Source organism: Stegodyphus dumicola, chromosome 1 (genome assembly GCF_044657685.1).
Source record: "Stegodyphus dumicola isolate Sdum_Otavi_A_Nest chromosome 1, ASM4465768v1".
NCBI classification, from domain to species: Eukaryota; Metazoa; Arthropoda; class Arachnida; order Araneae; family Eresidae; genus Stegodyphus; species Stegodyphus dumicola.
In genome coordinates this window covers 76,635,377-76,658,598 of record NC_140768.1, presented here as the reverse complement: position 1 = coordinate 76,658,598, position 23,222 = coordinate 76,635,377, and the positions used below count along the sequence as shown (strand labels likewise).

Below are 23,222 nucleotides of genomic sequence, written 5' to 3'. Positions count from 1 at the left end.
GCACAGGTCGCCCCAGAGTTACAATGCCGAATGAGGACCGGTATTTGGCAGTTACTGCCAAAAGAAACAGGCGGAGCACAGCCTCAGACCTGTCTCGTCAGCTCCCTTCAGCCACTGGTATGACAATTTCAAGGCAGACCGTGTACAGACGCTTAGGGCAATTTGGTCTATATGCTCGTAGACCTGTCAGATGCGTTCCACTTACTGTAACTCACTGTCGCCTGCGGTTAGCCTGGCGTAGAGAGCATGCATTGTGGACACCGCAACAGTGGGCTTGTGTGATGTTTTCCGACGAGTTCAGGTTTAGCTTGCAGTCTGATTCTCGACGGACTTTCATATGGAGAGCTCCAGGTACCCGTTACCACCAAGAAAACATCACTGAACGACACTGTTACGGTGGTGCAGGAGTGCTCGTTTCTGGTGGAATTATTCTGGGTTCCAGAACAGACCTGCATGTTCAAATTTGAATCATGACCAGCCAAATCTATCGGGACATCATTCTGGAACAACATGTACGTTTGTTTCGGGGTGCCATGGGCGCACAATTTGTGTTTATGGATGACAACGTCCGTCCTCACCATGCAAACATCGTAAGCGAATGCCTTCAATCGGAGGATATCACCCATATGGACTGGCCAGCATTCTCACCGGACTTGAATCCAGTAGAGCACGTGTGGGATATGCTTGGCCGACGAGTTGCAGGACATCAACCTCCTCTTACATGTCTAACGGAACTTTGGAGAGCATTGTGTTTTGAGTGGTGTAATATTCCCCAAGATCAGATCGATAATTTGAAACTCAGCATGTCTAGGCGTTGTACGGACTGTATTGCATCGTTTGGGAGACATACAATGTATTAACAATCATACCAACCATGTAATATTGTTTTTTTGTAAATAGGTTTTTTTTTGTAATTTGCTCCAGGGAGAAAAATTCGCTAATTTTTTTAATAATATCAAACATATAGCATCTTTTTTTTGCTCTTTCCTTTTTGTTCAATAAATACGCTTTACAAATAAGTCAAATTTGTTTTGCTTCTAACTCTTCCTTTGCCTGATTTTGCATTATCCTTAATTTATGGACATGAGTGTATTTCATTACTAGATGTTTACCAATCTTGTTGAATTCTTGCTGATTTTTTAGGAATTGGTGATAAAATGCATACAATTTAGTGAGAAAACATTTTACAATAATTCATTTCATTAATGGCTTTAATCAGATCTTCTGATACTCATTCACAGCTATCAACCTTAAAACCTTATTGTGCACAAAACAGAGAGGTTCTTGTGCACAACACTGAAAGCTTTTAAGAGGCTTTTTTGCATGATAGTACCATGCAGTAGCACAGTAGTTTCAAAAGAACTCCAATAATTAAACTTAGATTCACTTTATGATGCATGGTTAAGGTTATTCGACTACTTCTAAGATGATATTTTAATATTTAACTATATATTCTGAATTTTGCATTGTTTAGTTAATTTTGTTTTGTAATCTTCTTACACTTTTATACTGAAAAAAAACCTTGACCAGGCAAGTAAAGCTTAAATTCATTAAAGTACTTTTAAAACAATGAAAACAAAATTATAATTAATATACTTCCTATCATATGGATAATCTCAGTAATTTTATCATGTATTGATGCAAAATAAAATAATATAAATATTAACTGATTGAACATTAATTTAATCTTCATGAAAAGTTCTGCAAATGTCTATTGAATATTAAGACAATTCATATCAAATAAAACTTAAGAAAAATTATGCAGAAAATTATTAAGGATGCGGCATGAAATCTGCTGAATATTAGGTTTCATTAGTTCAGTATACTTCATTTATTACTGAAAAACACTTTCCTTGGTAAAGGTTAAAAATTAAAAGCCAGGAGATTGGGAGATGAGATAAAAAAAACAGGAGATTTTGCAGTTGTGTCCATTGCAAACAATGAACTATACATAGCCACATTACAATGTTAGGAAATTCTTGAAAAATTTGATCGCAATTCCTGATTTTTCTCCTACTATTACACTAGCTCCACTGGAACGAAATGCAATTAAATGACTTTTAAAAGAATCTTCATAAAATCCATATGAATTTAAAGTATTAATTGTAAAGGCATATATGCATTCAGTTGTAGCATTTTCTACCTTCCACCCCCCCAAAAAAGATCCAGGGATTAGCAAATTAAAACACAATTAAACAAAGGGCTCTTGTGAACTCCCTAAAGCTCACCAGTGGTAATGACTAAATGTTGATCAAACAATTAACAGATATTGGACAATAATGGCATGATATATCTATGAAATTCTATAATGAATCTAAATGTTGCATCTAAAATTCTACATGTAGTGGTTCAGTGGTGTTCCTGTCTAAAAACTCAATCCAACTTAAAAGGATATTTATTGGAATATCAAACTAAATAATCTAATTTAGAATATGATACAGTCAAAAGTCGTTAATTCGGACACCCATAATTCGGAATGATCTATAATCCGGACATCAAAACTAAAAACTTTCTGCGCATGCGCCGCGTTGACACATGCGCAGAGGCGTTCACGCGTGCGCGTAAGACCTTTTACGACTGCGCATATGAGTGTGCGCAAGTGCAGAATACGTTTTAGCGTGCGCATTTTATGTATAATGGACGTATAAGCTAAAATTATCTAATTATCTATTTCAGTTAATGTTGATGATTGCGTTGTTCCTTAATTTTCGAATTGCATACGGCTTATTATTTTTTGCAGACTGTAAGAGCAATTTTATAAAGGTAAGCTTAAACTTTCGATTATATCAAATAGAATTTCCGATATATATTTGTTAATATGTAAAGGATCTAAAGCAAAAGTATGTTTTGAAATCCGAAATCTGTTTATCAATTTCACGCTGCTCGGCGGCGGGCGCGTAATGAATTGGAAGTTGATTTGTCAGCACTATCCTTATCTTCAGCGCAGATGTTTTTATTTTATTTGGCTTATAATTCCTTACCAAATGTAGTATTTCATCTCGATATGCTCCGTCTTTGATATGATTTAAAACAAGTTCCTCGTCATTATAATTCGCTTCCGATAGCGAAGAAACGTGACAGAGGTTATTGAAAACAAAAAAATTTCGATTGACAAATTAGTCGGTGTTCTTGACACAGCAATTATAGGACTTGAACGGCGGAACTTTGTAACTGAAGAAGAAATTATGTCTGTTTAATAGAATTAAAGAGAAAGTATTATCACATGAAACGAAGCAACTTACATTGAAAGAAATGTTTAATAAAGTAAACAAATAAATATTAAGCTTTTTCTTTTTGCAAATTTTGATACCCTTTAGATCATAATTGTTCTTTATTTCATAAATTACGGTTTCATATTTTTAATTTTAGAATTTCTGCATGCCATCTTACGGGATTTAAACGGATGATCTATAATCCGGAAAAATCGATAATCCGGAATCGCCGAAATCCCGACGAGTCCGGATTAACGACTTTTGACTGTATCACATCAGCAGTGTTCAAACTACACCGAAACAAATCAAAAGAGTGTTCTGTTTTGCTCTGTTGCCACTTATCATTTTCGAAATCCTATGCATTATGTTTATGCTTCTACTACTTTTCATGCTGCCAATCAGAGATAGAGAAAAGTATATATTCAAACAGGAACAGACGCTGAAAACATAATTTTCAACCCTAAACTGATTTTCAATAAGTAACACCCAAATAACGCTATATCTAACCCGTTCAATGTTAAGATCTCTAAGTTAATCCTGTGATCCAGCGATTGAAAATGATAGCATAGCGGCTAACTAACCAGCAATTGAAAATGAATGCAAAAAATATTGACTGTGTTTCAGAAATAAACCATAAATATTAAAAATATTATTCACATTTTAATTACATCAGCAGCAGCATTAAGAACAGCAAATGCTATCTTTTAAATTAAAATCACGTTTTGATGTTAAGAAGTCCACAATAACTTAGCATTTCTCAAGTAGAAACCATTTTTATTATTTCAAATATTCTGCAGACCACCTTAATCTTGACCTCTTTGAAAACAATTTTTTAGCATATGCTACTATCATTATACAGTCAAAAGTCGTTAATATGGACTCGTTGGGTCTTCGGCGATTCTGGATTATCAATTTTTCCGGATTATAGATCATCAGTTTAAATCTGGTAAGAGGGCATGCAGAAATTATTAAATTAAAAATATGAAACCATAATTTATGAAATAAAGAACAATTATGATCTAAAGGGTATCAAAATTTACAAAAAAAAAAAAAAAAAAAAAAAAAAAAACCTTAATATTTATTTGTTTACTTTATTAAACATTTCTTTTAATGTAAGTTGTTTAAGTTGCTTCGTTTTATGTGATAATACTTTCTCTCTAATTCTATAAACAGATATAATTTCTTCTTCAGTTACAAAGTTCCGCTGTTGAAGTCCTATAATTGCTGTGTCAAGAATACCGACTAATTTGTCAATTGAAATTTTTCGTTTTCAATAACGTCTGTGTCACTTTCTTCACTATTGGAAGCAAAATATAATGACGAGGAATTTGATTTAGATCATATCAAAGATGGAGTACATTGAGATGAAATACTACATTTAGTAAGGAATTATAAGCCAAATAAAACAAAAACATCTGCCCTGAAGATAAGGATAGTGCTGACAGATCAACTTCGAATTCATTGCGTGCCGCGGCGTTTCCCCCCGCCGCAGAGCAGCGTGAAATTGATAAACAGATTTCGGAATGGTTAGATAAACAAAGGATTACGCCTTTATCCATTTTTTGCAGCAATTCCACTTTTTGTTTAATGGACTTCGAAACATACTTTCGCTTTGTAGATCCTTTACATATTAGTAAATATATATCAGAAATTCTATTTGACATAATCGAAAGTTCAAGCTTACTTTTATAAAATTGCTCTAACTGTCTGCAAAAAATAATAAGCCGGATCCAACTCGAAGATTAAGGAACAACGCAATCTGCAACATTAACAGAATTAGATAATTTTAGCTTAGCTTATACCATCTGTTATACATTAAACGCGCATGCGCATATTCGCAGCCGTAAAGCTCTTACGCGCATGTACGCAGAAAGTTTGTAGCTTTGAAGTCCGGATTATAGATCATTCCGGTTTATGGGTGTCCGAATTAACGACTTTTGACTGTAGTTTTAAATACAATTAATTAAAATTAATTTCCTTTTATATTGGTATTAATCAATTAAATTAATAGAAGGAAAGATATATTCATTTTTAATAATTCAAAGCTGTTAAGAGTTCAGAGAATTTCTATCTTATTGACTTTAAAAAGAAAGAAAGAAAAAAAAAAAAAAAGAAAAGAAAGAGTTCAGATTTTAATCATCGCCCAAAAGAATTTGTTAAGGTCCTTTACACTCTCGCTGTGTGCTCTACTCACTTCTGTTAGCATTATTATTAAGCACCATTTTCTTTGCACTTACACCATATACAATTCAACAGCAAAATTATAAAATTTTAAAAAATGCATATGTTTAGAATTCTCAATGCAATGTTAAGTGTTGGCATACATTTTTCTATTTTTTTTCAGGCTTTTCTCAGTTTATCATATCCATATTCAGTTTTTTAAGTCAGATGGCTTGCAAAACATCTTTTTTGTCTTTTTATTATGAATGTTTTGTGTGTGAACTATTTATTAAATATCACTTTCTTCGCACTTATGAAACATAAAATTCAATTCAACACCAAAATCACAATATTTAAAAAACAGTGCATCTTTAGAATTTCTTAGACAGTTTCATGATAAAAATATTTTATACCATATAATGTTTACACTGCTTGCTTTCAAATTGTTGAGTTTGTTAATCAAAAATTCATTTAAGTGTTACAAAATATGAAGTAAAAATTCAAAATTCAGGCTTCCAGATACACATGTTCAGATGGACGACTGCATTATTCAAAATTCAAGAGCTCTAGGTACTGTTATTTTTTCACAATGTGAGGAACATCATACATACACACATGCATGCAGATTCTTCATTATTTAATTTTTTTAAAGCTTATACTGTTAAAAATTTTATCAACTTTGTACTATTAAAATTTTTAGATCATTAAATAGATAAGTGAAAGTTCACTTACCTTCTAAATAGGGCTACCCTGAACTGCCTGCTTTTCCTTCTTGTCAGTATCCGTCTCTATGATGAACTTCGATTCACTGCGAAACACAGCTATAAACTTTTTAAGAAATTTTAAATCGTATGAAATATATCTACAAAATATTTACAAGTTACAATGATTACAAGCATAATTTATACGGAGACGGTCTATCGTTATACATCTGTTAGACGCGTCAGCCGTTCAAGTGATTACTTTTAGTCTCTTTTGCCAGAGGGCGTTCGTGGAAGTAAAGTTCTAGTAAGCAAACGCAACACTCCCACCTTGAGGTCCATTATCAACAGAGGATGGACCTCAACTGACCTGTAGTTCAAGTCTTTTGAGGTTTCGTCATACGTCGAGTTCCGCACCTCATTTGCACATCCGACTCAGGTGTAAAGTTGAGTTCAAGAGGTATGAGGTTCTTAGTAGGTCTTATAATCTCCCCTTGTGCAGTTTTCAGTTTCACTAATCTAATGTATTCGTTGTGGGATGGAAAAATTTCCAGGATTCTAGCTAAGGGCCAGTTTATCCTTTTTTCGTTGTTGGACAAAATTACAAGATCACCAACATTCACAGAAGATGGTTCGCGGATGAATTTTGAGCTTTGTTTTAGTTGCCCTAAATATTCTGACCGAAATCTTTTTCGTAAATCTTTTCTCAATTTGGCTCTGTAAAGGTATCTTTTATTGATGGATTTAGAATCCAAAAAATCTAATTCAGGAACTCCTGTCTCTGGAATTTCTGTTAGAAACATTGCTGGGGTGAGAGCTCTTAAATCCTTTACGTCTTCTGACAAATACGTGAGAGGACGGTTGTTCATAATGCTCTCGCAGTCACAAATGATTGTCAACAATTCTTCGTAGTTCAGAGAAGATTTTCCTAGTACCTTTCGAAGAATTCTCTCTAGTACTCCAATTAATCTTTCCCACCATCCTCCCCACCATGGCGAGGAAGGGGGTATAAATTTCCATTCAATTTTCTTAACTGTTGCATTTTCTAAGATAGAATTCCAATCTATGGTCTTAAACAAATTATTTGATCCAACAAAATTGGTTCCATTGTCGGAGTATACAGTGACAGGTCTACCCCTTCGAGCGATGAATCGCCTGAACGCGTGCAGGAAACTTTCGGTTGATAGAGATGAGACTAGCTCTAAGTGAACTGCTCTATATATTGCGCAAGTAAAAATGACGATCCATGTTTTTTGGCCTCCTTTTAAAATTAAGGGACCCGTCAGATCAACACCAATAATCTCAAAAATTAAAGCATCTCTTATTCTGTCTTCAGGTAGTGGCGCTTGAGGAATCTTATATGAATCAGAGTCGAACCTTCGACATCGTACACAGTTTTGGATAACCTTGCATACGGTCTTCCTACTCTTTATGATCCAATATTTTTCACGTAAAGCGCACATAACGAATTGTACTCCAGCGTGACTTAGCCTTTCATGTTCAGATTTGATCAGTTTTAATACTAATGGATGTTCTGAGGGAAGTAAAACTGGGTAATGAAAGTCAGCGTCATTGTCTCTCTGAAAGATACGTGTCTTCACTTTTATAAGGCCATTGGAGTCCATGATAGGTTCTAGAGCACGTATTCTTTGATCTTTCAATCCTTTGAAAGATTCTCGTTGGATGAGTCGGAAAACCACTGTTTCAGCTCCTTTTAGTTCCTCGACTGAAATTCTCCCATGAGTTCTTTCAACGATAGACCGTCTCCGTATAAATTATGCTTGTAATCATTATAACTTGTAAATATTTTGTAGATATCTTTCATATGAATTAAAATTTCTTAAAAAGTTTATAGCTGTGTTTCGCAGTGAATCGAAGTTCATCATAGAGACGGATACCGACAAGAAGGAAAGAAGGCAGTTCAGGGCAGCCCTATTTAGAAGGTATGTGAACTTTCACTTATCTATTTAATGATCTAAAAATTTTAATAGTACAAAGTTGATAAAATTTTTAACATATACAGAGCCATATTATTAGCTGGCAATTTGAAAAGTAATTCCCCATTTATAGTGGACAATGCAAAACTTTGTTTAGAGTCTAATAGCTCATTCTGGTTAACAATTTTTAGGCCAATAAATGCTGATTCTCACATTAATGTGGTGGATGAGCTTGCTGATTCTTGCATAGCTGTTCTGTGTTTGGATATATGCTGGTAATCTTAGGTGTGAGATCGGCACATACGTCAAATGAATTTCGGCCAATTGTTTTTATTTGAGCTGATGAAGAACACCCTTATTGACATGGAAGCAAACTGAGAAATAATAATTTTTTAAACACTACATTCTGTCTTCATTGGTAATGGGGTTCAGATATAAACGATACCTTCTGCTTGGAATTTCATTTTGAAACCAGTGTAATTCAAGAGCTCTATCAACAATTCTCTTTCATTCAGGGACAGTTCCCCCCCCCAAGTATTATAATGAAAAGGATCGTGAACTGATCAAAATTTGCTACATCCACTTGGAAAATAAATTTCATATTGCGATCTCAAAAATTTGAGATGTGAATGTAAGTCATCATATAATTGCCAATAATGATATAATTTTCCATTAAAAAAGATTCTAAGATTGGAAATGGTTAAAAATTTCTCTGTTTTATTCAACTAACTAACAAATTAAGTTTTCTCTCCTTCATTTCTCATGGCCACCGAGAACAATCAAAGAATTACCTTTTAGACAAAGATTTAGTTTATTTTTTTAGAATACATCTGAAAGATATGCCAATGTACTTAGCCACAAGTTATCAGCAAGAAATAATGTAAAGTCTTGTTAATTTTAAATTACAAATAACAGGCCATTTTTGCAAATCTAGGAAAATCAAAAAGAGAGGCTTTGAGGACCACAGTTTGAGGAACACTTATTTAACTGCTCTGGATTATATATATATAGATATATATATAAACACTTCATGAAGAATTTGAATATTAACCTTTAAAAATTTTTGCTGAAAACTATTAGTTTAACATTTATTTAATTTTATTTTCTGAGCTTTTTAAAACTGAAACAAAATTTAACTATCAAGAATTAGAATGGCAACACACTAGACTTGGAATTTTGCCATGAATGTAGCCACACAATTACAAGTCCAAAGTACCAAATGATTACATTCCAATTCCTATTTGTGCATTCACAGCAGGGTCAAATATTTATGGCATGGTAATTTTAATAAATTTTATAATTCTTTTTCAACCATTTTTATGAATACTTGATATTTTTTTAAGCTGTTCCATTAAGCAACTTGTAATACATAGTAATTAACTGATAAATATTAATGATATTTTCAGAATATAGCAGCTGTTTTTCAGTTGCTTCAATGATCAGAAGGGAAAGCAATTTTTCAATAAACTTGCATATCTTACCTCTTACCCTGGGCTATTAGCTCAACCTTATATGCCTCTGCTTCCGCAGGAAGGCAAATCATTGCAGTAAGTTCTTTGTCCTTGCGCTGAATCTCTTTTTCTTCAACAGCTATCAGTTTCCGTCTTTCTACAACCTCAATTTCAATTTCTTCGCTTCGAATTTTTTGCTTCATCTTTGCTGCTTGCAATTCATATGCCAGTTGTGCTTCAGCTTTCTTCAATCATAAAATAAAAAATGTGAGTAAACATTCTGAACACCCCCTTCACATTTGAAGATTTAAGTTTAAAAAGGTGGAAATTATAAATAATGAAGAACATAATTTAAAATAATGAATGCAGTTTTACATATAAGACACAGTTTATTGACTATAACACTAAATAATAATTCATATACTTAGCTAAATTAGTTGACTAAATAATATTTAGCATAGCAGCTAAAATAGTTTAAAATAATAGCTTTATTATTTAAATATCATCATCAAATAACATACGTTTAGTATTTTAACAAATTTCTGTTTGTCTAAGTAAATAGTAATACCCAATAATAACAAATCTACTGAAAAAAAAAAAGTAATAGTTAGATATTTAGAAAATAATAAAAATGACTTTATAACATACTTACTTAGATCAATTTTGGAAGTAGGTATAAAAGAAAGTCAAAATACTATTTCATTTTCCACTTATATATTATTCTATCGATTGTAAAACTGTCACCATGCATGCAATTAAGTGCCAAATATGGATTATCATATCACAATTAGCATCATAACATATGTGTTTTCATATGACGTAACTCTGATTGATTCTTGATAAACCACCTTTGTCTTTATAAATGAAGGATAAAAATTAAACATTCCTGCTGTATTTCTTCTAGCAAAAAACTTAGTTTAAGTGCTGTAGAATCACATTTGTATCTACACTCCAGTTCCTTTACAGCTGATCAAGAGAATAAACATATGCTGAATGGAAAAAATAACAGCTGGATATATATGACTGACAAAACAACAATATATTGTAATAATTATCAACAAGAAGTTTGTACTCAGCATTCTAAATAGAGCTTCTGGTAAAAATGGAGGGCCTAACAAGAGAAAGTGAATAAATAGCAGAAATAACAGAAAACGATGAAAACTTTTTTTAAGAAGCTCAAAAATGAAATAAGTTGAATACTTGCACAACAGTGGCTGTTTGGTGATAATGCAAAGAGACTGATGAATATTTTATTATAAGAGTTGCAGATTTATTATAATAAGTGCAGTTCAGAATTCTGCAGCAACAACTGGTTCAAATTTGGTGGGATCTTTGCCAATTTTCTTGGTTGAAAAAATAATATATAAGTACCATTTTGATTGTATGTCTAAAAGCTTGAAAGTCATTAACTTAAATACATATATTATAAATTTGACAATATTTTTGATATCAATACAGGAAAAAATACTAACTTTTGTATTGACTTCTGCATCAAAATTTGATTTCTGCAATTGATATAAACGATGTGAATCTTCTACTTTTGTATTAGCCCCATAAGTAACATCCATAGTTGCTTTTTCACATTCAGCTTCCTATATGATATTGTACAAAATATCAGGATAAATTAAAAAAAACATGCATTTAAAAATTAAATCTTATTTATACTAGATACACTAATTATATTGAAAAATTGAAAGTACATCTTATCTGAAATCTCTGTTATTAAAATATCATTATCGTTAATACACTTTTCATTAAATGGAAAAAAAAAAAAAAAAACAGTTTTTAGACAGCATTAAAATTTCTCTACTGTATTCATGGATCTTTTGAAATTTTTATGCTAAGTCACCTTTTGTAATATTCAAATTTATTTCTTTATGTCATATTTTTAACAATACATTTGATCCTTTTTAATTAAAAAAATATTTTGAAATGAATGTCTCCAATTTATTTAACAAATAATGCGAGGGGGGGAGAGGGGAAGTGGTTTCCAATCATTATATTTTTAAGTTTATTTTCAATGGTGGAATTTCAGCTTCATTTTATTTCACCTCAAGTTCATTTAAAAATAAAATTCCCTTCCTTTTCTTATTCATTAAGATTTCATACATAGTTCTGTTTCCATCTGAAACATTTCACAAATTTATTTCCTAAAGAGTTAATATAAGTCAAAGCCCCCCCCCCAAAAAAAACCTACTTTCTAAATTAAAGTACATATGATATTTAACAGTATTTATTTCCCAGCAGGCTTGGGTTCAATTCATAACAACAGCAACAACAAGAGGGGAAAAACCATTGAATCTACATTAAATTCAAAAAAAAAAAAAAAAAAAAAAAAAAAAAAAAAAAAAATTAACCTAAGAGCATTATTAAACATAAGCAATAAGATTAACTTATAACAATGCTTAAATTTAGTAAATGCACCCACAAACAAGTTCACAATTATTATTTAAAGACTTAAGAAAAATTAAAATTATTTAGTTTAGTTTAAAACACAAGTACAAACACAAATAATAAAAATAATTTGATTTTAAGTATATACTTATAAACAAACAAGAAATATAAAGCAATATTAAATTTCAGATAATAACGTTTTCAATCTATAATGAAATACCATTCAAATTAAAAAAAAATAAAAAAAATTATGAAAATAATGTAACTTCAGTTAACCGTCTTTAATACTAGAAAGACTGCAACTTAGCATATACAGTCAAAAGTCGTTAATTCGGACACCCATAATCCGGAATGATCTATAATACGGACCTCAAAGCTACAAACTTTCTGTGCATGCGTCGCGTTGACGCAGACCTTTACGACTGCGAATTTGCGTGTGCGCGTGCGCAAAATACGTTTACGAATGCGCATTTAATGTATAACGGATGGTATAAGCTAAGCTCTAATTACCTATTTCAGTTAATGTTGCAGATTGCGTTGTTCCTTAATCTTCGAATTGGATCTGGCTTATTATTTTTTGCAGACTGTTAGAGCAATTCTATAAAAGGAAGCTTGAACTTTCGATTATGTCAAATAGAATTTCCGATTTATATTTACTAATATGTAACGGATCTACAAAGCGAAAGAATGTTTCGGAGTCCATGAAACAAAAAGTGGAATTGCTGCAAAAAATGAATAAAGGCATATCCTTTGTTTATCTAAACTTTAATGTTTGTTTATCTAAACTTTGTTTATCTTTAACACCGCCATGCGCGCAATTAATTGGAAGTTGATCTGTCAGCACTATCCTTATCTTCAGGGCAGATGTTTTTATTTTATTTGGCTTATAATTGCTTACTAAATGTAGTATTTCATTTCGATGTACTCTGTCTTTGATATGATTTAAATCAAATGCCTCATAATTCGCTTCCGATAGCGAAGAAAGTTACAGAGGTTGTTGAAAACGAAAAAATTTCGCTTGACAAATTAGTCGGTATTCTCGACACAGCAATTATAGGACTTGAACAGCGGAACTTTGCAACTGAACAAGAAATTATGTCTGTTTATAGAAATAAAGAGAATGTATTATCACATAAAAAACGAAGCAACCTAAACAACTTACATTGAAAGAAATGTTTAGTAAAGTAAACAAATAAATATTAAGCTTTTTTTTTTTTTTGTAAATTTTGATACACTTTAGATCATAATTGTTCTTTATTTTATAAATTACGGTTTCATATTTTTAATTTTATAATTTCTGCATGCCATTTTACCAGATTTAAACTGATGATCTATAATCCGGAAAAATCGATAATCCGGAATCGCTGAAGTCCCGACAAGTCTGGATTAACAACTTTTAACTGTACCTATATTGCCCAAAAGTAGTCAAAATGACTGCATTGTGAAAGAATAACCAATGTGTAAAGAAATTTGTTTAAAATTAATTTCTAATATTTTTTATATTATTTATAATTGTATAACAAGTTATTAGTAAATACTAACAATAAAAAAATTACTTCACTTGGAAAAAAATAATTTATGCATTATTATTTGTACATTTTTTGCAAATGAAAGTGGAATTCTTTTTATGTATACATCTTTTGCAAACATACTTTTGACATTTAGAACAGCTACTCTTTTATTTGGTTTCCTTTTACGTATTGTAAGAACACAATTCTCTGATTTATATAACAGAGTGGAAAAACGAGGCACGTTATCCTTCGTTTGTGTGGCTGATTTGGGTAGTTATCTCTTGTTTCCTCTAATAGTTCAAACTAGAGTTGTTTGTTTGGCCAGCAATTTTGTCGCGAGTAACATGCTAGTGAAAACGTTATCGGTCGTGATATTTTTTCTACAGCTTGTATATGGCTCGACAAGTTTTAGAACAACGTGTTCACTCAGATTCAAGTAAAAAGTACTACTTTAGCTTATTGAGAAACTGCAATTTATCAAGTATACGCCCAAATTGACAATTTATCATGTACTTGTATGTTATCTGAAAAAAATAAAAAATGTTATTTCAACACAGAGCTGAATTGGTCATATAAGAAACTTACACAATTCAATAAGAGCCATTTGATTATTTAAAATTTCCCAAGCAGTCAAAATGACTACTTTGGGGCAATATAGGTATAACACACGCATATATATATATGTTACCGTGAAAGACCGAAATTGGAGAATATCGACTTTCACCAGAGAATGTTAACATTCACCAAATACGTTGGTGAAAGATCGAATATTGCACTACATTCTTGTATATTCGGACCCTCACCGGTGTATGTCAACAATCACAGATATGCTCTGGTGAAAGTCGAAAAAAGAAGTCATAAAGTGCCATAATAGTTTAAGTTGTTGCAATAAATAAGATTTGAATCACATAATTTAGTAAGTTTTTTATTACTGTTATTTTATTTTTTCATTTATAACTTACTGTATAATTAAGTAAGTTTTTAACTTCTATTATTTTCCTTTCTCAGTTTGAATGTATTGTGTGTTTTAGGTTCTCATGTTCTTATTTCAAGTCTAAAGTGCGTTTATTTGCAACTGAATTACGGAGAAGAAAATATAATATTGTTATATGTTCAACATTCACCGTTAGTACATGGTGAATGCCCACATTGACCGGTGTAAGTCAGAAATAAGAGTATTTGGAAAATATTTCGGACATACACCAAGAGACTATGCAAATGTTGACATTCATTGGTGAAAGTCGACACTCTCCAGATTTCGGTCTTTCACCGTTAACATATATATATATATATACAGTCAAAAGTCGTTAATTCGGACACCCGTAATCCGGAATGATCTATAATCCGGACCTCAAAGCTAAAATCTTTCTGCGCATGCGCCGCATTGACGCATGCGCATAGGCGTTTTACTCGTGCGCGCAAGACATTTACGACTGCACATATGCATCTGCGCAAGTGCAGAATACGTTTTCGCGTGCGCGTTTAATGTATAATGGACGGTAAGAGCTAAAATTATCTAATTATCTATTTCAGTTAATGTTGATAATTGCGTTGTTCCTTAATCTTCAAATTGGATCCGGCTTATTATTTTTTGCAGACTGTAAGAGCAATTTTCTAAAAGTAAGCTTGAACTTTCGATTATGTCAAACAGAATTTCTGATGCTGGAGCTCCCAAAGGATCTAGAAAACGAAAGTATGTTTCGATGTCCATCAAACAAAAAAACGAATTGCTACAAAAAATGGATAAAAGCATATCCTTTGTTTATCTAACCGTTCCGAAATCTGTTTATCAATTTCACACTGCTCTGCGCGGGGGGGGGAGGGGGCACGTCACGGCGCGCAATGAACTGGAAGTTGATCTGTCAACACTATCGTTATCTTCAGGGCAGATGTTTTTATTTTAGTCGGCTTATAATTCCTTACTAAATGTAGTATTTAATTTCGATGTACTCTGTCTTTGATATGATTTAAATCAAATTCCTCGTCATTATAAATATCACGAATACAAATCACATAGTTTTCTGGTTGCAATTTTCTAATTTCGGCTATGAGTAAGGTATGCTTTACGCATCCGCGCGTTAAAAGAAATGTTTAATAAAGTAAACAAATAAATATTAGGCTTCTTTTTTGGTAAATTTGGATACCCTTTAGATCATAATTGCTCATTATTTTATAAATTACGGTTTCATATTTTTAATTTTATAATTTCTGCATGCCATCTTACCAGATTTAAACTGATGATCTATAATCTGGAAAAATCGATAATCCGGAATCGCCGAAGTCCCGACGAGTCCGGATTAAAGACTTTTGACTGTATATATCGAAAATGAAAGAGGGGGAGGTAACTACAATTATTAATAAACATATTTATATGTTGTAAAAAAAGTCACAAAATTCTAAGAAATTGTGTCATTATATTTATTAATTGTTTTTCTAATGGAAATTAAAAAGTCAAAATGTCTTCCTTGGGCAATCTAGTGTTAACAATTAAAATATAATTTGAACAATGTATGATACATATAGAAGATTATAACTGCAAAAAACATATATTTGATAAACGAAGGGAAAAATCAATTGATTTTTCTTCTTTGAAGTTAATTATATTTCAAGACACAATGATTAAAAAAACAAGAGAGGAAGAATAAATTCTTTGCCATCAGAAAGAATAATTTAAGAGGGTATCAACGAAAATGCTGAGGCAATCAATTTGCAACAATGACTTCAGTTTCAGGATAAGTAATTAAAGTGTATGATCTCCAGTCACAAAGGAAAGAACAAACTTGCATGCAAAAAAAATATTTTAATTCAAGTGAATCAAATTTACTTTTTCATTAAACTATTTGATCAAAATTATACTAATTGGTTTAAACTGATAAGAATTCCAATGCTACGCAAATATAAACTGAAAAGCAGTTTTTTTTCCCCTTATTATTCTTGCGAAACATTTATAAATTGAAGGGAAATAAGCAATTGTAAAAAAATGTAAAATAAAATAGAAGCAGAAAACACTCACTTTGACTTCCAAATGTTTATCACATCCTATCACATACATAAGTACAATATATACATCACATATATTATCTGACTATTATTTTGTAATGTAAAGCATCAGCAGTGTATATAGTATATTTTCCCACTCTTTCTCTCTGTATGGGAAGAAGAATTAAAAGTACATATTGCTTCAGTTACCATTCGGACAGGCTCCAACACAGGTGCCAAATGTAGCTGCTAGTTTTGGAAGGTGGAGGCCAAGTTGTTCTCACAAGTGACACCTGAATTTAGCTTCCGAAAACTGAAATATTTAATTTACATGGATACCTATATTGCCCAAAGCACCAACTCTGATTGCCTATGGCGCCAAAAATACTGAAACTAGGGCTGATTAGCATGACATTTTTACTTCCAAATAAATGAAAAATTTTAATCATTTTCAAACATCTTACAAATAGCCTGATGCCTTTTAACGACTCTTAAAGTAGCAATTAAAGACAGCACTTATTTTCTTCTGCTTAAGTGAAAATTATTGACTGGGATTAAATGAAACCAGGCCCTTATATTACTGGGCAACAAATAAACCTTCTGCCAATATCCTTTTCCAGAAAGGAATTTTAAACTTACATTTTGAAGTTCCTTTTAGGAAAGAAGCATTTTCATTACATATTTTTTTAGCATTCTTTAATCTATTAAAATTCTAACAAACACTAAATTAGTTTATAACATCAGTAAGCAGAAATTCCAGGAACTGCAAAAAATAATTTTTGTCAGAAGAGGAGCCCTCATTTATAACGAAATTTGTAATATAAAATTGTTTGATACTAAATCTGAATTTTAATTAGTAGTGGGTTAATCTTTGGATTATGGTAATTTGGCGATTTTTTGGCGAAAATTTAGCGACCAACCCTGCTACAGCAACCTGCTAGTTTTTGTTTGGACGCCATTTTGTTTTCATGAAGTAAAGGCATTTTTTTTTTTTTTAATCAACATTTTTTTTCCAACAATCTGCTAGCCGAATTACGTTTATGCTAGAACTTTTATGGTACAAAAGTGCTTAATCATGACAAAGATTAGGTGCGAAATTGGGAGAAAGTGCAGAATCGCAAACTGCTTGCCACGTTTTTAAGAATTGCACATACATGGTATTCATGTACACATCGACCTATTTTCACTTAAAAAAAACATCCCAGAATTGCACAAAAATGGCATTGCGCACACTCTTGACTTTATCCATGTACGCTGCTAAAGTCCCAGCTAGTAACCTTTATCGCCTTACCAAAATGTCGCCAAACTACCTGTTACCATATTCCAAAGATTAGCCCAGTAGTGCTCTGTAATTTAGGCTCTGTAATCTTAGATTAATTCAGAGCCAACATTCCTGTGTATGATAAAAAGAAGCCATTTCAAAAATGAGCTCTTTCAAAAATAAGAACATTGATACATTTGTATGCATTTGACAAAATAATAACAGCTACACTTTCACAACTTGAAAAAAAAATTCTTATTTCATTTACTGTGATAAATATTTTATATTACACAATTTCATTTAAATTGTTGGCTCACATCAGTTCTATCTTCTTCTCTGTATTTTTTTTTTTTTTTTTTTAAGAAAAACAGAAATGATGTAGCAAATTATTTTTTGAAATAAAAATTTATATTTAAATAAAAAATGTTTTCATGTAATCTTATAATAATTAAATTGTAATGTTATGCATAATCAGTTGATCATTATTATATTATGTCAATTAAATTAACATCTTTATTTTTTTTTAAATCACTACAGCAGGGGGGGGGAATGCAAAAATCATTAGTTGTTTATTTACTATTTATATTTGTCTCTTAAAACTGTCAAATTTTAGAACAAAAGAATGACAAAGTCCATTTCATTCAGTATTCAGCTTTTATTTTTTTACAAACACCATCAAGTCTGTCTGTATTAACTGAAAATTCTTCTCATATTTATTATAGATATTTAAATTTGAAAATAACTAAAGTATTAATATAAATAAATATTTTTAGCTACAAATAATTCAGAAAAAAATATAAAATTTCCTACCTTACAAATAAGCCTAATGCAAGTAATTCATAAAAATGAAAAAATATAGTGTTTTTTAAATAAGTTTATCTTTGAATGTATCAAATAATTTACTCATGAATTGACATGTAGAACATAATATAAATAAAATAAATAAATAATAATAATAATAAAAAAAAAAAAAAAAACTATAGTCTTAATCTGTGCCAACTCTAAAGAATTGATTCCTGTGAGAGACTTTTAGCTAATAGTTTGACATATTCCTTTTAAATGTTAGGCACCAAATGAAGTCAGTTAAAAAAAGTAAAAGCTAGCTACGAATTTATTAAAATTTTTCAAACTATATAATCCCTAATTAAGACACAATAACACGCCGAACAAATACTAATTCAGAAGTCAAACAACAAAAATCAGCGTTAATTTACAAAATTTTCACAGGACTAGTTTCGATGGTTTTACCGAACCATCATCTTCAGCTGCAAAACCGCAAAATTTTCACAGGACTAGTTTCGATGGTTTTACCGAACCATCATCTTCAGCTGCAAAACCGCAAAATTTTGCGGTTTTGCAGCTGAAGATGATGGTTCGGTAAAACCATCGAAACTAGTCCTGTGAAAATTTTGTAAATTAACGCTGATTTTTGTTGTTTGACTTCTGAATTAGTATATAATCCCTAGTCATAAGACTACTTCCTATGCTAATAGTGAATTTCAGATAAATAAGCAGAATTAGTCAGTTGGAAATTTTAAAAATAAACTTGTCCTTCTCAGTTTCAATGTTTGCAAACTATTTGTACTAACTCTTCATTATTTCTATATTTTTTGATTTTATTCAAGCTACATGACTAAATATTCTAAGTACACAATGTGACACAGTACAGCATGATAAGTGATACATTTCAGGATTTATTCTATCTTACCCCAAAAATTTAAGTTTTTCTGTTTATTTCTTGAGTCAGACTGCATTCCATACCATGAAAAAATTCTGAGCTACAGCAGGATTAGTAAATTCAAAATCTGATATAATATTTAACAATATAAATAAGTAAATAAAAAGAATAAACACTAAAAGTACTTTCCGATTTTAAAAAATAAACATTAAATGTGCTTTTTTGATTATCCCTCTCCATTACAGATTAAGATACAATTATGCAATTGCAGTGGTTTTATGTAAGAATTTTAATTTAAAGAACTACTACAATAACATCAAATAAATTTCTAATAATCTTTGATCAGTATGGAGAAAATATTTTGCAAATTTGGCTTTATAAAGTACTTTTCCCCTCTGTATGTAGGAAACATGCCTTTGTGGTATAACGATAGCACACTTGGCGCATATTCGAGAGGTCCAGGTTCGAGTCCTGGTGAGAGTATTGCACATTTTCCCTGCTTCATAATAACCTAATATCTCCACAGTGGCACCCAAACTAAAAAGGTAGTGGATGATGATTCTTCACCACCAGGATTTAGTGACTGGGTTCCTTAATCCCCAGTCGCCCTTTAAAAGATGGAGTATATAAGGCATGCAAATATCATTGAAACTTATAAGCCTTGTTCACATGCAACGCTCCTTCGCACAGCTGCCGTTAGCAAGAGGAGAAAAAGGAGACGTGAAAGAGTTTCGTCTTTAGGACCTGTTCAGAAGACCACCATTTTCCTTACCTTTACACCTAAGCCTCTGTGAACAATCCTGTCTCCGATTTCTAATACTGTTTACACATTTTTAACGTTGTTTACTGTTGTTAATTTTGTAATCTGTACTTTCGCAACTAGTACCAGAACTTTCATAATGGTTCCTGAAAAATATATGCTTTTAAATTATTATTATTATTATTTTATAAGCTGTTATTTAGTTTACTCATGGAGTTTGTTGCTATAGTTAAAAGATGGTCATGGATTTTTAAATTGCTTCTTGATAAGATATAGAACTCAAACTCTGTATATACACTGCTTGTGGATGTCGTGTAACGCTTTTGATTTTTAGAGGATTAGATTTTTTTCAAATTTAAAGTTGAAACGATTTTGTGCAAATATTAACAAATAAACTGAGAATCTCAGAATATTATAGTTTGCACCATAACACACTGTGAAGGAAAAAAATTAAATGAAATTTTTAGTGTAATTTAAAAAAAAAAAAATATTTTGTGAGAATTTTTGAAAATTGTTTATATTTCAAACTTTTTGACGTCCATTAATTTTAAAATTTCATATCTAAAAATATATCAGTGACAAACTTTCGACATTTTCACAGCTTGTAAAACAAACATTTCGCATTTAAAAAAAAAAATGATAAAGGAAATTAATTGGATGATTTGTTTTACTTTTATTAAAGATATGCAATGAAGCAGAATGGGAAATATTGGTTTTCTTGGGCATCAATTCGAAACATCGGTTTCAAAGTAATAATCTCATTATAACACACTATTTTTATGACATTATTTATGCTATATAAGTTGTTAGTTCAGCGGGAGATTGGAGATATTTCTGAGTTAACCCCTTCGCGCCGACTGTCACGTATACGTGTCAGCAACGAACACACTTACCTACCGGCCGACACGCAGGCGTGCCAGAGGATTGTTCCGTTTACTACCGACTGTCACGTATTTGTGCCAGTACTTTGGAACATTTTTCAAACTATAATTTCTGCCACAAGATGGCACTGTATGTCCATATGGTTTCAGATACATGTACATTAGACCTTCTACTCGAAATGAGAGAAGCATGACTCACATACACGTGTTTTTGATTATATAAACAAACGGGGAAATAAATGTTTCTGAATGACGTCTCTTTAAATCGCACTTTATTCGCATGTGGTAGTTGTTTACTGTAAGTAGAGAAGTTTTATTTGCTCTAAAGCCTTGGGTATTTCGGTTTGCAGTTCAGTTTTTAGAAAATAATTAGATCTTGTTAGACGTGAATTCTTTGTTTTTACCGTTGCAATGTCGAAGCGTCGAAAATGTTTAACAGAGCATGAAATAGCAGAAATGATGCAAAATATTTCAGATATTGATTCTGAAAGATTAACTGAAAGACATTTTCCAAAATTTTGTTCAGAAGAGACTGATAAGAAAATGAGACGACGATGCTTCGTTTATTCACATTCCCGTAAAAATCCTCCAAAACGGCAAATGAGTTATTACGAGTGCAAGGAATGTAACGTAGGACTGTGTGTAGATCCCTGTTTTCAAATTTTTCATACGAAAAGAGAATTTTAAGTAATATATTTAGTTTTCAGATGTATAATGTTAAAATTCATAAAATGGTGAGTAATTAAAATAAAATGTGTAAAATATGCATTTAAACAAGAAATAAGGTAATTAAAGTATATATATATACATAAATATCTATAAAGCATAAGCCGTTTAAATACTCTATAGAGCATTATTAAACAATGCGTTGATACTTCGGAAATTTCATGGATTTAGGCTTAGTAGCAAAAAAGCCCCAGGCCCTGGAGAGACGCTCGCGTAAGACACTGCCGGCCTCAGCGATAAGCGCGCGTTTTCGCTACCCGGCTCGAAGGGGTTAACTTTCTCTTAAGATGCGTTTTGCATTCCGTTGTGTTTAATGTTCTTATTACATTGAAGCATAATTACTGATTATACTTTGATATTCTAAATACTTGTACGAGTATTTCTGTGGAAAATTCTAGAACTCTGAAGTGTTTCTGTTTTAAAATTAATTTAATTAAGCTATCATCGGATTTGAGTGCAATGACAATCATTTATGAACTATTATCAATCTATTACAAACCCGTACGCATGCAACAATATTACAATTACTTAATGCATTAAAATTGTTTTGAACGTGTTTTACAAAACAAAAACAGGTAAAGAAAAATTCTGCTTGCGTTTTGAGTTTTTGCAATTTTTCTGGCCACATAAGGTTTTAAAAAAGGGTTTGTAATTTATGTCTATATTTACCAATTGAATAAATAACACTAGGTTTGATTTATATATATGTGTGTATTGAAATTCAGTACTAAAATTTTAAAGATTTGAAATTATTAAGTGTCTATTTAGACAGTTTGTATTCTTTAAACTGCAAATGCAAACTGAGAAACCTTTTGCATTTTTTTCAATAAATCCTTTTACTTAAAGTCCTAAAACATATACAGGTATGGACTAATTTTTTTATTATTTTTACTGCTTATTTAAAATTATATACTTTATATAAACAAGGATGGGTTTTGCAAAATACTGAAAGGAAAAATTATTTGAGATGAAAATGTGACTGAGATCATATCTGTTTTAAAGATTTTAGATAAAAGTGTATTTTTATTTTTTTCTCAGAAACTAATTCATTAATTGCAAAATCCTTCCTTGAAGTTATTAAGAACACTCTAATAAATACAATAAAAAAACTGGGGGGAGACATTGAAAATTGTAGGAGAAGAAAGACATTCATTGTAAAATTTTTCTTCAAAAATTTAAATTAAAAAAAATTACTAGCAAAAACTTTTTTTTCAGCTTAAAATTATTTTGTCTCACAAAACCATTTAATAATATTCATAAAAAGTAGACGAAAATGCTTAATTTTTTTTAAAAATCATTCAAAAGGTATCAACTCCCTTGTCTCGTTGAAGCTGATATGCACTTGTCTTAACTTTATTTTTAATTTGAACGATATTTCTGGAATACTTAGCATCAGATAACCTTGTCTGTATTTGTCTATAATTTCCGTATCTTGTACAGTTCTATCTAATTTTCGGGCGGATGCTATCACATTCCCAGACATCTATCAATGCAATTATTTCGCTGACAGTCCAGCGAGCAGTAACTAAAATTAAGTGAACCACACAGTATAGTATGGGAAATCTCCCTAT

The 23,222-nt window shown here is 31.4% G+C and overlaps 1 protein-coding gene across 3 annotated transcripts in view; it reads right to left on the bottom strand.

Annotated features, from left to right (window-relative positions):
- The window catches only part of LOC118198018 (flotillin-2-like), a 90,598-nt gene that overhangs the window by 38,804 nt on the left and 28,572 nt on the right, over positions 1 to 23,222 (bottom strand). For all 3 annotated transcript variants that reach the window (XM_035369606.2, XM_035369607.2, XM_085816442.1), the window contains 2 exons: positions 10,934 to 11,053; positions 9,492 to 9,706 (listed from right to left, as the gene is read on the bottom strand). In XM_035369606.2, coding sequence (XP_035225497.1) covers positions 9,492 to 9,706; positions 10,934 to 11,053 — 335 coding nt within the window. The remainder of the gene's footprint in view (positions 1 to 9,491; positions 9,707 to 10,933; positions 11,054 to 23,222) is intronic.